We start from the raw sequence: 18,314 nt of genomic DNA on the forward strand, positions 1-18,314 counted from the left end.
ACGGCAAGAAAGTGACACGTGTCGTAATCGTATGGTCTTGCCGTTTATCAGCACCTTTCTTCATGATGGTTAAGCTTCATTGGTGCATGGACGACACGTGGCGAGATTTGGGAGTCGTGCCGTATTTATGTCCCATCAATACAAAACGTCCATTTGAAGGATGATACCCAATCTATTTGAAGGACCACAACGTCACTAAGTTGTGCCTAAAAAGTCATTCCCATAGGTGTTCCTTAGCACTCCGATCTATGGAGGAACTAGATAATATGGAAACATCTATAGATTGGTAGATCGGAGGGTTTGGGTCAAAACCTATTTACGGATAATATGGAAACATCCGATGGAAATGATTTTTTGGGGCAAAACCTATTTACGTTGGTTTGGGCCATCCTATTCCTATGGTGTAAGCCATACAATACTTTTTGAAAACTACTGGACTATACGAGTTTACACCAAATAAAATCAAAATCTCCATACTACTACTTGTATTTTCGTCGAGTTTTTAACTCGTGTAAGCCCTAACAGTCCCGTATTTTTCAAAAATTACTGTCCGGACCACACTATAGGAATATAGGATGATCCTAACTGTCCATGTGATGGGACATAATGTAAATAGGTTGTGCCACCCTCCGATCTATAGAGTAAGTGCATTTTATGGAAACATCTACAGATCGGAGGGCTAAGATCATCCTATGGAAAAGATTTTTGGGGCACAACCTATTTGTGTTATGTCCCATGAAATGGACGGTTTGGATCATCCTATGATGTGGTCTATGATGTGGTCTGTACAATACTTTATGAAAAATACTATAAGTGTCTACCCCATATAAAATCTTTGTATTTTCTAAAAACTCCTTACTAGATACTGATATTAACTATTCACAATCCAAAATATGTATACAAAAGATTTTTTAATCCATTTTTGTAAGGTAGTAATAAAGGCCCACACATGTCTTAAGGGATTCGTAATCTTTCTCGCTCTCTCACACGTGCATCCTCTATTTATACTCTTCAGTCTTCTTCCCAATTTTCTACAAAGTAACAGAGAGAGAAAATAAGAGGCGAGGGTTTTTATTACTTTCGCCATGGCTAGGGTTTGTAGGGTTTCGATCTTCTTTCTCTTCTTCTCATTCGTTTTGGCGATTTCATCCTCTGAATCCGATCCTTCACCGGCCGGTGCCGGAGCAGAGGAAGAGTTTGTTCTCACTCTCGATGCCTCAAATTTTTCTGATACTGTCGGAAAAAGTTCCTTCATTGTTGTTGAGTTTTATGCGCCTTGGTAATTGATTTCTCTTTAGATCTCTCTCTCTCTCTCAAATGTTTCTTGCCGATGTTAAGTTTGGATGCGTGGATTTTATAATCATGGATTTTAAAGCCTAAAACGTGGTTTTTATGAGCTAAAACCTAGATTTTATAAGCTAAAATCTAGATTTGGTTTGCAATCTTGAAAATTGTACAATCCAGGTTTTAGCTTATAAAATCTAGGTTTTTATGAGCTAAACCTTGATTTTATAACCTAAAACCTAGATTTTATAAGCTAAAACCTAGATTTGTTTTGCCATCTTGAAAAATGTAGAATCTAGGTTTTAGCTTATATAAACAAGGTTTTAGTTTGTAAAATCCAAATGGAAAGTGTTTCTATTTGTGTTGATTGTCAGCTTCTTCATTTTGTGAAGGGGAGTGATAAATCGACTCCCAAATATGATAAATCGGACTCCCCAATCCCCATGTGTCTTTCTCTCTCCTCTGGGTTAGAGAGAGAAAGAGGAGAGAGATAGACACATGGGGAGTCGATTTATCACTGCCCTTTGTGAATTACTCTTTGAATATGAACGAAGTTATTCCCTCTGTTTGACTTTTTTACTTTGTTGTTTGTTTATTTATTGTTTATGAGCTTCTCAGATTTGTCCTTTTGCTTGTGTGGATATTTTTGTGTTTTATTGTATTTCATTTTTTTAATCTTTCGAGCAAGTGAGTTGTGGGCCTGTTTCTCTGTACTTTTTTCTTAAAAAAATATTTATTTTATTTAGGGTGCTGGATGCACAGTAATATATATTTTTTATTGTGAGCACGCATAATAGTTTTTTTTTTCTTTGATTTTAATTGGGAAATTTTATTAATGAAAATAAAAAAGTGTAATAACGACCCATTTTAAAAAAAAGAGAGTAATAACGATCCAGAATGAGATGGTCATGATTGAGAAAGATAAATATGTGAAAAGAAGGATCGTTCTCTTCTAAATTCTAATGGGAAGTGGTATTCTATTGCTAATGAATACGCCTTGGCAAGCATGTTAGCATCCTTATGCAAAATATTATGTATTTCCAGAAAGAATAAGATTTTTTGGACTTCCCATTTTTTTCCTATGAGTTTTTTTTTTTTTTTTTTTTTCACCTCAAACAGGCTGAATAGGTTTTGTATGGTGCCTGAAGGCATTGTATTAAATTATTGATTCATATTTTAACTCTACGCGCAGCCCTTTCTTTGATTAGCCAGTGTGACGGCGTGCCAATTGATCTGATATGTAAATTCCTTAGCATAAAAGGTTTTCCATATCTGGGTGGAGCATTTGATCCTCACCATGTGTACATCTCAACCTTTCATGGTGTTGCTCATCGTGGGCCCTATATTTGTTTGTTTGGCTCCCTCTGTAACTTACTGACAATTGGGAGGTGGTTATTGTGCGCCTCCCCTATCTTTCTTCTAATCGATGGGTGAATCTCAAAATGGTTTGTTGGTGACGCTTGTTAGGTTGTGGGCCTTTTTGGGCTTTCTCCATTCTCTGGTGCCATGGTTGTTGCTATCTGGTTCCATTTTTTTCAGATTCTTGAAATGGTTCATAAGTTCGTTGCTTGTTGAAATCATTACTCGTTAAACGTTGGCATTATATACCAGACTGGAAATCTTAATGTTTTTTCTTTGGGCGATGATATTTTCACCCCCATGCAGTATGCATTCGCCCCCTTTTAATGTGATTTGACATAAAAAAGTGTTGAAGTTGCCCACTGTTCACGTTATAAGGGGGCGAATGCGTACTGCAGAGGGAGTGAAAATATCATCTCCTTTTTTTAAACTTGGGGGTTTTTTAATTTTCATTAATATGCAAAATTTTCATTAATATGCAAAATTTCTGTCCATTTGATCAATAAAATGAACCTGGAGCTAGAAGTTTTGACCATGCACTAGCAGGAACTTTTGGCTAATTTGATAAGTAGGTTCATTCAAGACTTTGTTAATTGTTTCCATTAGGTGTCAAGGTTAGCATTTGGTACTTCTAATGGATTTAATGGAGTATATAGAGGTAATAATCTGCAATTAGTACCCACTTGTGCACATTAAGACATAGGGATGGCATCCTGCATTTGCTAGTTTATCCATGCCTTCATGTTCTACTTATAATGGCTTTGTGGCTTTTAATTGCATACTCTATACTAGCATATACTCTATACTGGCTGGAATAGTTGAAGTCAAATTTTTTATTGATTATGTATTTCTTTCCTCCCCCCTTTACAGGTGTGGGCATTGCAAGAACCTCGCTCCTGAGGTAATCCTTCTTCAGAGAATCTCCTAATATCAACATTCATTCACATTCCTTTGTTTTTAGTTAATAAACTGAGACAGTTATGTATCTGTGTGGTTTCCTTGACTGTTCTATTTCCACCTTCAATTTGTTCCTTTTCCTGCAGTATGAGAAGGCTGCATCTATACTGAGTAAACATGACCCTCCAGTCAGTCTTGCTAAGGTTGATGCCAATGATGAAGTGAACAAAGGCCTTGCAGGTGAGTATGATGTAAAGGGTTTCCCTACTCTTAAGATTTTAAGAGATGGAGGAAAAAGCATTCAAGAATACAAGGGGCCTCGCGAAGCTGATGGTATAGTAGAATATTTGAAGAGGCAAGTTGGTCCTGCATCCTTGGAAATTAAATCTGCAGAAGATGCTACTACTCTTGTCAATGGCAAGATTGTTATTGTAAGTGCTCCATTTTTATTATTATGTTTTGAAAATTTTAAATGCATACAGCAGCAATAATCTGATTGGACCTTCATATAGGTCGGGGTGTTCTCCAAATTTCAAGGGGAGGAATTTGAAAATTTTACGGCCTTAGCTGAGAAATTACGTTCTGACTATAGTTTTGGTCATACCTTGAATGCTGGAATTCTTCCACAAGGGGATTCAACAGTAAATCGACCCGTAGTCAGGTTGTTCAAGCCATTTGATGAGCTTGTTGTTGATTTCCAGGTGCATTTTTTCTTCATGTCTCAAGTTTATATGTTACCTCCTTTTTTTTCATTTCATATGAATATCGAAATATTGTCCTACTCATTTGTTTACTATAACCTGATCTGTGTTTGGATCTATCATGCCCTCACAGGATTTTCATATGGACGCTATGGAGAAATTTGTTGAAGAAGCTAGTGTGCCTATTCTTACTTTTTATAACAAAGACCCCAGCAATCACCCATATGTCATCAAATTCTTCAACAGTCCTAATGCTAAGGTAATGGTTTTTATTTTTTTGTTGTCTGCAATATCTTTGCAGTTTTTGTCTCTTCTAGTTTGTGTACTTGCTGGGAACATTGGAGAGCTCTAGGGATCTATATACTAGTTATAGAGATAAATTTATATACATTACTTGGATTTCCTCAATGTAGTATCCGATTCAGTAGTTAGCATTTACCACATGAAAGGAATTATACACCCCCAACTCTCTCTCTCTCTCTCTCTCTCTCTCTCTCTCTCTCTCTCTCTCTCTCTCACACACACACACACACACACACACACACACACACACCAAAAATGAAAAATAAAACAGGAACAGTAAACTGAGGTCAGTTTGAATGTGTGCCCCATTCAGTTTGAAGGTGTGCCCTATTCTAATATAGGAAATTTTACAACAAAGGGAGAAACATTTTTTTTTCCATTCCATCTACATGGCCTTTTACTATTTTCAAAACTTACACTCTTTTTGTGATGAGATCTTTTGAAATGATAAATCTTTATTTTCAATTTCTTTTTTTTTGGTAAAAAGTTGGGCTTACGTTTTGATGGGGTTCAAAGTACTCAAGATCAAAGCCCAGCGCCAGGTGTATTTTTATTTAAGAAGAAAGGAAAGAAATGGGTCAGGATTGACCTCTTGTTGTGGTGGCATTTCAAAGACCAGCGTAAGTTGGTTTTTGTCTTGGTATTTCATTGCACTCGGCACAAAAATAAATCTTTAGTTTCATTTTTTGTTTCCATTATTTAGCGTGCTATCTTTTCATCAAGGTTACAGCCGGATTTATTTGACCCTCCATCTTGCTGACTCCTTTGATATTAGTTGCTGTTCTAGAGATTACAAAGAACATGCATTGGTCCATGTTACAATACCTATTTCGGATTCCAACACTTCAGGATTCGCCCGGCACTTCCAAATCTTCTTTATTTGTTTCTTTCTTAATAACGCTAGTACAACTTTATAATTGCCGCGTGTTTTTACTTTCATTCATCTGAATAGTATGTTTTTATATGGATCTAAAAAATTATATTTACTTAATCTATTAAAATTTTCAATATATTACTTCTTATAATCATATTGTTACGTTAGAAAATTAAATTTGAGAATTGATTAAATTATTTTGGCGAATCCATGAATCTTTCTTTTTGAGGTTTGCCAAATCTAACAGTTGACACCCATGTCGGATCCCTACATTCGTACCCGTACTAATGCAACATAGGGCGTAGGTACTAGTTAGTGCCATAATATTGTGCTTTGTTCTAATTCTTCACAGCATGTTGCAATATTTTTTTTATTTTTTGGATAATGCAGCTGCCTAACTGCATTATTATATCTGGCACTTAAATGTTTCTTGGATGTCAATGACATATTTCTATCGGCAATTCCCGAATTGGTAGGCTCTGCTCTTCTTGAATGTCAGTGGTGAGCATTTTGAGGCTTTCAAATCGAAGTATCATGATATCGCCAAGAATTACAAAGGAAAGGGCGTAAGCTTTTTGTTGGGTGATATTGAGGCCAGTCAAGGTGCCTTCCAGGTTATTTTCTGTGTACTCAGCTCATCGCCTCCTTTTGCTGGTATCCAGTCTCTTACATGGCTTTTTGACACGTTTTATTTTCGATTTGGTTTGTATGAACAGTACTTTGGCCTTAAAGATGACCAAGTGCCCCTCATCATTATACAAACTAATGATGGCCAGAAATACCTCAAACAAAATTTGGAACCGGATCATATTGCACCTTGGTTGAAGGAATACATGGTAACAGTGCTGCCCTCTTATTTCCAGAATTTTTGGGGTCATTCTGCATCTATTATACTGCGTTGAAATTCAAGTTGCTTACACGCCTCTACTCATCCAGTGTCAAATTTAGTCTTTCTTACTGTACCTTATAGTTGAGGCAGTAACCAGTCATGCCTCTTGGAGGTTTTTTTTTGTGTTTTTGTTGTTTTGTTTTTTTTACAGTTAGCCATCATACAATTTTCTTACTTGCTACATGCATGCAGGATGGCAGCTTAAAGCCGTTCAAAAAGTCAGAGCCTATTCCTGAAGTTAACAATGAACCCGTCAAGATCGTTGTTGCTGACAACCTCCATGATGTGGTTTTCAGCTCCGGAAAAAACGGTACATATCTATCACATTTTTTATAAGATATTGTTCCATGTTATTTTCCATTCTAGTATATTGCACTTGATTTATACCTTTTTCTTTGTCATCATTATGACACTTTGACATTGAATAGTTATGTAATTCAGAATTTCGTGGAGTTAATTCCACTTCTTAGCTAATTTTTTTTTTAAAACAACTGCTGTGATTATTGAATAAAAAATCAAACACCTCCATGTGCCTGACGTGCCTGACTCAACTTTAATGCTGATTGAGGTCTTGTACATAACTTATGGTTGGGGGAACTTCTTTGGAATTCTTTGCATCTTGTTTTGGATTGTATCTTGACCTCATATCATGAATGGTTGGTTTTGGAGTTCATCATACCAAATCATCGTGTGAAAGGATAGTTTGGCAGTGACAAGTTTCACCTTCTTGTCATCAACCATCTACTTCTATGCATTCTTCTATGGAATTATTGTATGTAATCTTACCTTTATTCGTGGGTCTCTACAATGTTTAGGAGCATGGATGAGTAACAAATTTGAATTGGAGCTGAAATTATTGATGAGGAGTGTATTGTTTCCTTGCTTCAATGACTTCTTCCTGCCCTCATTCTTCGAGTATCCTCCACTTGCCGGATCCACGATTGGAGCAAGCTGAGTTATTCACTACAACACTTTGTTGGGACAATATGCTTGGGACGATTAATCCTCTCATCCTAATCAGCTAGATCTTTCTCTAGAGCCATAAATCCTTAAACATTCCCTAAAATTTGAACAAGTTGATATCACCACAGAAATCACATAAACAAGTAGAGGGAGAATTTTAAACTTGAAGGTCTGATAATATATTCTTGCAGATGATAGCACAGAGAAAAATGTGATCATTGAACTAATCTCTTTTTGATTTTCTGCTTGTGCATGCTCAGAAACTCTGGAGACTTCTACCTTTTGTCAGCTCTCTATTACAAGTAATCCTGCCTCTAAGATTACTTGTAATAGAGAGCTGTGATATTACAGCACCTCTTTCTGTGATAATATAAGAGGTACTGTTGTAGATGGACTGAGAACACAGCAGCCAACTTCTAAATATTATTCTGATTATCTACTCAAAATTCTCTACTTTGAATTCCTTCTGAAATTAGGAGTTCACTTTCTTCTGAAGTTGACTGTTGATGGGAGTTAGTGGAGAGAATTGGATTGGGGCATAAGTCTAGTTAATTGTTCCTATCAGATTTTGGAGGTTTAATCCTGTTTTGTGTAGCAGGTTAGGTATTCCTACGCCTATAAGAGTTCATTTTCTATGTGGTTGTAAGTTGAATAAGATCCTCATGGTTAATCATCTTAAAACTTGAGGTCTTCACTTCCCATTTATGTGTAGCAGCTTCATGTAGCGGGATAATGTAGCGTCCTTGACTCTTAGAAGGTTTACCTTCTGTTGGGTTGCAAAGTTGGGTTTCATTTTCAGAGTGGGCGTATCAAATAGGTTTACTTTGATGTGGTAGGAGGGGCTTTGGAACACCATTTTGATTTTGATAGACTGCTCATTTAAAAAAGAAAAAGAAAAAGAAAAAGATCTCTCAAGTTTCTGTGGACCTGTTTCCATGCAGTGATAATGTCGATGATGATTCTAGACTTAATGTGCATGGTTTTAAATTTCTAGCAAAACCGACCCTAAATGACCAAAATGTTTCCGTTTCCATGCCCATCAATATGCATTCTAAAATTCAAACCCACACCGAAACTAAAACTGTAAGTGTATTAGTGACATGCTACTTCAATATGTGTTACATAATTATATTGAAGTATATTGATATGAATCGTATGTGAAATGTGTTGTATGTATTATGTATAAATATTTATATGAATTACATGTCAAATGTGTTATGTACTGAATTATTAGACTTGCACGGCTACACATGTCACTAGGTGTTCGATGTTGTTAAACCATGATGGGTGGTTATGTGCTTATATGATGGTTTCTAAGTGTGTATTGTGCTTATTCTAACATTTCCTAAACTTTCTTCTTAAAATTCTACGTGTCCATGATTTTACAAGATTTCCACTGGAATTTCCGATCTTAGCCATGATATATCTGTTTTTGTGGCATCTGAAATCAAAACTGAATTTTTGTTGAATGATTGAGATTTTATCAATAAAGAGCCGAAGTCCAATGATTGAGGAGGTCATATTCATCACAAAGGAATAGTTGACAAGGTAATAAAGGAGATACAAAAGTTAGTATGAGAAAAAGCTAACAAAGAAGAACCCAGTTAGTCGAGACTAGATTGAAACTCAGAGAAGCTGGTCAGGCAAAATAATCGACCCCCTAGTAACCTCGTCTCGCACTTGGGCGTGTGCATCCAAGTTCGCAAATCTCTAGACATGCCTACACTTTGTGGCAGGGTGTCCTGAATCACCTCAATTGGATCCGCTAGTCTCCAGGATGCCTAACATCATCTCTCAGTCATAATCACGTTGAGGGAGTCTCTCTCAATAACAAGTTGATCTATCTGTATATGATCCAATAGTCTATTGTCATGTAACCATGTAAGAGTGGCTGAATCTCCACTTCAACAAAAACCGAAATCTAAAACTTTGTTAATGGGTGAATTAGTCCTTTTGACCCGTGTTGCTCTGAAAAATCCATTTGAGTCTCGACACTTTGATTTAAGTTTGTTATTTTGCATGGTGCCCCCATATTGTACATTTTTTTGTGGAAGGTAAATACTAAGAAAGTTATAGAGGTTTCATTCAAAGGAGAGACAATAAGAAAACCTATGATTTCTTGTGCTCTAATTAAGAGGAGCTCCGCCTTAACATGGTTGGTGTCTTGATCCACTATTAGCTGATTGATCTATTGAGTAGTAGTATTAGCAGTGTGATGCCATCAATTTTTTTTTGCGGGGGCGGCGCGGGGGGATGAAATTATGAGATTCATGACCAACATCAAACACTTTTGTTTTTCTTTAATCATGTTTGTTGGGTAGGAAATGAATTAGTGGGAGAGAGGGTGGGGATTCGTGGGGCCCTGTGCACGTGAAACTCTAGGCCTCTTATGTAATTTAAATTTTCCCCTTTTGATCTTTGTATCTTGTACTGGCACTTCTTTAATAAATTAATGTTTGTAATCAAGACGGAAAAAATCAATCATAGAGGGTTCTCTTATTTTCTTATTTTGAGTTAGTGCAAAAATTCTAGTAAAATTATGCATTTTTGTTGATCCTTGGGAGGTATTTGATAACAGCCACGTTAAGATGACTTTAATAAAGTGGTAATTAGAGTAGAGAAGATTTTGCATGTGAGAAATGCTTATTCTGTTAACAATTATCTTACAATTTGTGGCATATGACTGCTTTATTTTCTCTCTTTTCAATATATTCATTCATGTTCTTGTTTTTTGGAAATTCTGGGAAGTAGAATAATATGATATGAATTTTATTCTGCAGTTCTGCTAGAGTTTTATGCACCTTGGTGTGGACATTGCAAGAAACTGGCACCTATTTTAGATGAAGTAGCTGTCTCATTTGAAAATGAAGCTGACGTGGTCATTGCAAAGATAGTAAGCTTTCTCCTTTGCCTATTATATGATTTTTTCTTCATTATTTCATTAGAAAGTTTGTTTTTCCAATAGTGGAAAGCACCTGTTGGTTGTAATTGCTTTATTACTTGTGAATTCTCCAATGCAGTGATAAATTAATCTATAAGCTAGTAGTTGCTTTGACTTATAGTTATGAAAGCCTAAGCCTTAACTCCTAGAAAATTATGCTTTCACTCTCACAGTAAGGTCTGCTTTGATTTTTTATTTCGCTGCTGCTATTCTTGCATGTTGCTGTTTCTGATTCAGTTTTATATTTTTAATTATGCATTGGTTTGACTCCGCTCTGTTGATTTTTAATTAATTAATACAGGACTAAGTTGGAAATTGAAAAGGCTTGTAAATCTATGCTGTGCCTTTGTCATTCATTAGTAGTGTTTGGAAACTCGCATGATCAATACAAATGGACCTGGTTTTTAGCCCACTGACTCCATAAAAAGCTCAATTTACTCTCCTTAAATTCATCGGCTCCAAGAGGGTGTCTATTATGCCAAGAAAGATTGCAACTTGGCGAAGCATTCAGATATCAACGTGTCGAATCTCCATGGTGAAGCATTCATATATCGACACGTCAAATCTCCAGGTGATAAAGCTGATGCGAAGCTTCAAGTTGAAGAAGTACGTGCATGAGACCTTCGCCTGGATGACTGTTGTTGGTATCTCACCAATAGGGATGCAACTTGGCTCGGGTCGGGTTGAGCTTTTGCTAAAAAATAATTAGGAATCAACCTGAACCCGATCCAATTTTAAGGTAAATCTCAACCCGAATTCCCAAAAATTGACCCAAGTTGCACCCCTACTTACCAACAATGGGATTGAGTTCCTTTGCACCTTAACCTTCCCTCTAAGATCATCCCCGCCCTATTGAAGAAAATCGTCAAGCTCCGCTGGCAAGCCCATGAGTTGTGGCAGGCCTTGCAAGTTATCTAGTGACCCTCCTTGTTTTGAAGGACATCATCCTTGCTTCGGTTGATCGATACTGTGTCGGAGGTCCTCTAGGGTTTCTGAGCGAGTTTGGTGCTTTTGCCATGTGTGGTGGTGGTGGTGGTGTGGGGCAGGCAGGGGTGGTGCACTTCACCTGAATACCAACCTTCCTTCAGGGGTCGTGGTGGAAGGTTGGACTTTGGATGTGGAAGGGTGGTCGTTATGTTGCAGGACCAATGAGCTCCAAGGTTTTAAATTTCGGTTTCGATTGGAAATTTAGTGGAAATCCTATAAAATCACAGAAATGTATGAAAACGCATGCAAATGATAGAATTTTGAGATGAAACTTTTGGAAATGCTAGAATTAGCACAAATACACACTTGAAAATAATCACATAAGCAAGACAATCATCCTTAATGGTTTATCATTGTAGAACGCCTAATGAATGTCGTTGTCCTTTATGACTAATAATTCAGTACATACCACATTTCACATGTAATTCACATAAATATGTATACATAATGCATATATTACATTTCACGTGCAATGCATATAAATTGGTTTCGTGTAAATTGGTTTTTTTTGGTTTTCATGTAAGTTGGTTTTCTTCATTAAAAAAATTCATTTTTCAAAAAAAAAAAAAAACTGAACTCTTTATTAACACAATTGTTTCTGGGAAATGATATTTAAGCCCTTTTTGATCACCAGGGACACCCAATGACAGTCAACGTTGCAATCAAAGCCCTTGAATTTTTCTGACATCAAGTACATCAGGCCTCCTTTTGTCATTGATACACTGACACCGGGTGTGCCTGGTGATCAAAAGGGGCGTAAATATCACTTCCCTTGTTTCCATAACCAGTTCTTAATTTTGCCTTCAGTTTTCTATTGGCACAATTCTGTAAAGAAGTTTTAGTGCAACTATAGGCGAAAGTCTCGAACATTCATAGATAATTGAAAACCTTCTACAATGCTTATATTAAGTTACAGTTGCTTTTGCTTATTCAACTTCAATCCATCATCTTTAAGAAATTTACAAAAATAATAGGCCTATTTTAATTGCTCTTATTTTTTTTAATTTTTTATCATCCATTGGAAAATTTGTTCCTTTTTCAACCCATACTATTTTGTTTATTTTTTTTTCTGACTTATTTTTCCCATCATAGCGGTTGCTCGTTATGAAATAGTGACATTCTTGAATGAAGTTTCTTCTACCATTGGCATATTGCGAGCTTCTGGAAATATTTAGGCACCATTTCTATCTTGTTTCTTCAGTTTATTTGTTATTAAATAACTTGTTTCTGACATGGTTCACTGTTATAATAAATTCCCAGGATGCAACATCGAATGATATCCCAAGTGATGTTTTTGAGGTTCAAGGTTACCCGACTTTATATTTTTCATCTGCAAGCGGCAACCTTGTGCAATATGACGGCATTAATTCTAAGGAGGACATAATTGACTTTGTTCAGAAGAATCGAGATACAGTTGTACAATCTGACTCTGTGAAAGATGAACTGTGATGAAGGTAGTTATCCAACCTTATATTCTTCATTTTTCTTGTTCTGCAGGTGTGGCTATAGTATTATGCTTTATTGAATTCCTTTTCCTAAGTTTCTTTTCCGACATGTAACTCGGTACCACTTGAAGAATATGACATTCACGTAAATGCTTTGTTTGTTAGTTATTTTTGGTCCTTTATCAGCTTCTCACAGTTATTTGACATTTTCTTAGTTTGAAGTATTACGCTCAAGAGATATATGGTGATCTAGTTTGTTGGTTTTTTGTATCTTACTACTAGAATGGCCATTCATCTGGGAAATTCTGCTGCCGGTTTATTTGTGCTTTGAAATATCAACCTCATGTTTGGTTTTGGAGTGCTCTTAAGAATATAAATGCTTGGGTATGTTGCATGGATTCTTTGCCCCCCTCTGCCGAATCCGTGTCGACACGTCTCCGCATCCGAATCGGACATGGATTCACGTGGGACACACCCGGATTCTTGCCGTAGCCGTGTCCCGCACGAATACTTTTTTTTTCGGGCGAATCCGATTCATCGTTGTCTCTTTTGAAATGCGAATCCTTTATATTTCCCCTTTAAACGTATTTTCTTCTTAGCTTTTTTTTATATGAAAGCACAACCCGTACTCTTTTAATAAAAACCCCAGCGCCTCGACCCTCGAACATCGACTCCCTTCCTTCTTAAACTCTCTTAATAGAAAACTCGCCTCAACCCTCTACCTTCAAAATTTTCATGAATATACATATATAGACATTTACACATTTAAATTTTAAATTTTGAAAATTTTATTTTATTTAAAAATTACCGAATCCGAATCCTGCTTTTGGGGGTTTGCCAAATCCGGCACCTCGAATCCGTGTCGGATCCCGACACACGAATCCGAATCCATGCAACATTGATCCTACCTATTTGAAGTAAAACTTACGAGGAACAATGTTGCTCATAGTCTTTTCTTTCACTAAAAATTAGATCATCGATCCAATTGGGTAATCAATTTGATTGTTTGGTATACATTTTTCTAGGTTTGGGTTGTAGTTTGTTCCTTTGATGAATTTGGTTGGATTGTTTGAAATTGCTATTTCATTTTTCTGAATTTTCACATGAGGCCACTTTTTATGTTAGAGTTTTAGAACTCAATAGCTGTACTTACTCCCATGTTGCTTAAACCTATTTTAGCATATCTATATTAAATCCATTCTCATAAGTGTTTTCACTCTGTAGCTGTATTTTTTTTTTTTTTTGACAAATCAATTCATATTAGGGTGGTCTGATGTTCCCAATTCAGATTAGATGCATCTTCACTAAATGATTTTATAGTAACGACATCGATCTATGAAGCCTTTTACAGTTTTACTGAGAAGTCTCCAAATCGCACAACATCAAAGAACCTGCCACTTTCATGGTTCTATCATCTGGTTATTTCTGTGGAAGAAAATGCAGAAGATGGAATCAGCGTGAATGAAAAATGAATCTCAACTGGGTTTTAGCTGTGATTTTTAATAGTTCTTTGAGATTGAGCATTGGGGTGGGCACACTTTTCTGTGGTTTATTATTATGAACTAGGAGGGTGAGTGGTGGAAAGATTAAGACCATGGCCAGAAGTTCATTGGCTTTGAAGGATGAATTATTGAATCTTGCAAAAGATCTGTCAAAAATACTAAGGAAGTGTACTCAGGGTTAATTATAAAAAATAAAAAAAAAAATACCCTGGGTTGAGCTGGTGTCAAACCAGGATGGACTGATTATGTTCCATGATTGAGACATGCCCATAACACATTAAATAGGAGGACCAACATTAGAAAAAGTCTAAAGAAGCCTGAGGCAGAGGGATTTGTCTTGGATGAAAATTTACAAGGGCAGCCATCATGAAACATTTAGGAAGTTACATGTCATTTTTCATATTTTATTTCTTTATGTCCCTGGTGCAAATGAGTGAGAACTTACAGTTGGTAGGATGTGGTGAGACATTTGGAAATTATTTTAATTCCAGTAAACTCTTGTGAGACATCTCCATTACACTTCAGCTTACATTTTATACATTTAAAGCTGGGATCCTTTGAGTTAGTTACATTGGCTCTGCAAGCTTGATTGGAGGGGTTACTCATCATCATTTGCCTTGGGGAAACTGTGAGCTCCAGCGTAAACTGTCACAATAGAGGTTAAAGAGGAGATAATCTTCCATGGGTTCTCGCAAGCTCTAGGATAGAGGGGGAATGGAGACATACGAGGGAGGTGGTTAATAGAAAATGGACTGAGATAAGGGAGTTAGGTTATGAAGGTGCACTTAACTAAAATTTTGTCACTCCGCTTTTCAGACGGATGGTAATGTGAGTGGTTGTTAAGGTAAATAATTACATTAATTCAATTGGGTCATGTTGTGACGTTAAAGAGTGCCTTTGAAGAAAGTCCAGAATATAGATTGCCATGCTATGTGAGAAACTTGAGCCATGTGGGCTACTACCCATGTCGCGTAATGCTCCCTAGATTGATGGGCTCATTTATTTTTCTTCTGTGGGTTCGCAAGCTCTAGGATGGAGGGAACAGACAGATGTGAGGGATGTGGCTATAGAAAATGGACCGAGACCAAAGGAGCTGTTGAGGTTATGTAGGCACTCTTAACCAAAATTTTGCCACTCCTCTTTTTGGAGGGATGGTAATGTGACTGGTTGTTAGGGTAATGTCATTAGTGTTTAGCTAGTAATAGCCACATCGATTCAATTGGGTCATGTTGTAACATTTTAAGAGTGCCATTGGAGAATGTCCAGTATATAGATCGCCATGCTATATGAGAAACTTGCAGCCATGTGGGCTATTGCCCGTATAACGTCATGCTCCCTAGATTGGCAGGTTCATTTCCCTTTTAGATCATTATTTCTAGTTGCTTCGTTAACATGAAGATCCATTCTCCAAGAATAGTTTGAAAATTCTGATGCCTGCAAACATGATCAGTGTGTTTCAGTAAGCCATAATAATCTCCTTTTTTTGGTAGGTGTAGTAATCTCTTGGCCAATATCATTGATTTAAACTATTTATCAAGGCATTCAAGAGATTATTATAGTGACTATCCTACCCTATCCCGAACACTGTCGATAGTTTAAATTTGAATGATATTGGTCACTGGAATGTCTTTTAACCTTTTCTATTTCATTTCTCACCATAAAAATATGCTATATCCATTTATGCTGATTCAAAGCTGTCTCTCTTTCTTTGAAAATTTTGTACTTTGAAACAGGGAGATATTCTATATCCTTGAAGTGCATTTGATATTCTTACAAATAATGTCAGAAAAAAAACCAGGGAGATATTCTATGGAAAAATATGAAAAATAGAAAAATCTGAAAAGAAGAGTCAAGCCACACTGATTAAGAATTTATGTTAAAAATTGAACCTTAACACTGTAGGAAATGATATCGACACTCCCTTGTTTTGAAGTGCCGCAGCACTTTATGAAACACTTCTGATTGTCCATTGATAGTTTTTTCTTTGTGAATTTTACAGCCTTTAAGAGGCAAGGCTGCACTCTTTTGTTTTGATAATTGCACTACTTATTTTGTTGAACCCTTTTTGATTGACCTTTGATAATTTTTTTCAGGAATTAGTCTTTAAGAAATAGTTTGAGGTGTGAATTGTTTTTTTTCCCCTAAAAATTCAAAGGTGTAAAGTGAAGTGTTATCAAATTCATTGGATTCTATAGTTGGGAGAGTTATCCTAAATAAAATACTAACACAACGCAAAATTTGAGTTTAAAAAATTACAAAATGCATGATTCCGAACATAAATTTGAAATTTCACCCATCTTATTGTTCTACAAATAAGATAACTTAATCAGTTATTGTTTAGAGGAATATGTTTTGATTTGCTTAATCAACTTTGTTTTCTTTGCTTGTTTTTTTGCAGGCCTTCGCCTCTAATTTTCGCCGACTGTGTCTAGGAAATGCTTAGAGGAATATGTTTACAGCAATTTCCCTAGTAAGCTAAGCTAATGAGTAAGGAATAAGGGGGGAAAATGTAGGTTTCTTTTTTTCTCATCTTCTACATGTTTTTTTCCATTTTAGGCTTGGGTAGCGACTTTCGGTCTTGTACTCCTTTTGGAGCAATGAGTTTACAAACATCTATTAGCAAATTTCTCTTTCTTAGTTTGCATCACCTGTCCAATAATTGGTTTTGGGCTCACAATCAGTTCTCAAAAGCTCAACAGTGGTGGCCGCGCTCTTATACCAAATGTCCAGTAGTGTGAAACCTCTATATATTAAAAAATAGCAGCTCTTTTGTTTGAAGCTTTACATAAAATAATAGGGATGCAACTCGGGCGGGGATGGGTCGGGTTGAGGCTAACCATAGCCGAACTCAAAGACCCAAAATCTCGACCCAATCTGCCTTTAAATGTCTCAACCCTAACCTGGAAATGCGGTCTTTTTTCTTTGAGAATTGGGTTCAAGGTTGGCTCGAGGCAAAATAGAACAAAATACAAAAGAAACCCATAACCCTAGTACTTTGAAACTGCGATAAAATCATGATAAGATTAAGGGGACGGAGTAGGTTTAGTGTTGGGTTGCCCTAGGCATCAATCCTAACCCAAGTCAAAAGTAAATCAGATTAAGGGGACGGAGTAGGTTTAGTGTTGGGTTGCACTAGGCATCAATCCTAACCCAAGTCAAAAGTAAATCGGGTTGGCTTTTCTGAACCCTCCCCAACCCAACCAAGCTTGCCCAACTTTAGGAAATGCCAAACCAACCCACGCTGAAATCCCCAGGTTGCACTCCTAAAAATATTAGCCTTCTATTTGCTGAGTCATCAAATCTCCAGTCTCTGCACAAGTGTTATTCATAATTAAAGAGGGTCTCTTATTCAAGTCAGGCTAGAGAAATGACTAGTGACCAACTTTGTGCCCCCACATGGCACGTGTGCACGACTAGATCCTTTGATTCCATTGGTGATTGTGAGCCCAGCCCATTTTCACCTATGGCTGTTGGCTTTGCTCGGTCGCACGTAGTTGCCTTGTAGAGTAGTGGTGAATTAGAACTCAAGTAGTCAACATGCTTAATAGTCCTCCTAAGGTAGTTGTTAGTGTTTGGTTGCCAAAGTTTCCAGATAGTGTCATTACCAAAGTAAATGGGCAGTAGAAGTATCATTACCAAAATAGAGACAGAGAAGAGAATAAGAGAAGATTGCTAAATCCCAAGACTCTACTAGCAAAAATCCTTCTTTGTTCAAATTATTTGGTATGAGACAGAAGTCATACCATACAGGCAGACAAGGCAATAGTATAATAGTAGTTTGAATCAAAATGTGCAACTAAACACCACAAGTAGCTGACAGCTAAATAGGAGATAAAGAGGTTAGTCATCTGTTTCTTGTCCTATGAGAATTTATATTATGGGTGGCAGTGAAAACACGTGAAGTCTAAAAAAGTAGGTACGACCCATTTTTTTTTATGATCCAAACCGTTCATCTATTTGGGCACAACTTAAATAGGTTGTGCCCCAAAAATCAGTTCCATAGGATGATCCTAACCCTCCAATCTGAACTGATCTGGATATGGAGATTTCCAAAAATCACTTATGGAATCTTCTACAGATCGGAGGGTTAGGATAATCCTATGGAACTGATTTTTGGGGCACAACCTATTTACGTTGTGCCCAAACAGATGAACGGTTTGGATCATCAA

The 18,314-nt window shown here is 36.8% G+C and overlaps 1 protein-coding gene across 1 annotated transcript; it reads left to right on the plus strand.

The window, feature by feature from the left end:
• Positions 1 to 1,022: 1,022 nt before the first annotated feature.
• LOC143889453 (protein disulfide-isomerase-like) lies at positions 1,023 to 16,789 on the plus strand. Its single transcript, XM_077393662.1, has 11 exons — positions 1,023 to 1,279; positions 3,514 to 3,544; positions 3,687 to 3,971; positions 4,053 to 4,241; positions 4,375 to 4,500; positions 5,895 to 6,032; positions 6,135 to 6,254; positions 6,500 to 6,617; positions 10,051 to 10,163; positions 12,459 to 12,652; positions 16,544 to 16,789. The coding sequence occupies exons 1-10, from the start codon at positions 1,086 to 1,088 to the stop codon at positions 12,645 to 12,647; spliced, it is 1,503 nt and encodes a 500-aa protein (XP_077249777.1). The 5' UTR covers positions 1,023 to 1,085; the 3' UTR covers positions 12,648 to 12,652; positions 16,544 to 16,789.
• Positions 16,790 to 18,314: the final 1,525 nt, after the last annotated feature.

This window comes from Tasmannia lanceolata, unplaced genomic scaffold (genome assembly GCF_043159265.1).
Source record: "Tasmannia lanceolata isolate RefF3 unplaced genomic scaffold, GAP_Taslan_0.1 ptg000013l, whole genome shotgun sequence".
Lineage (NCBI taxonomy): Eukaryota > Viridiplantae > Streptophyta > Magnoliopsida > Canellales > Winteraceae > Tasmannia > Tasmannia lanceolata.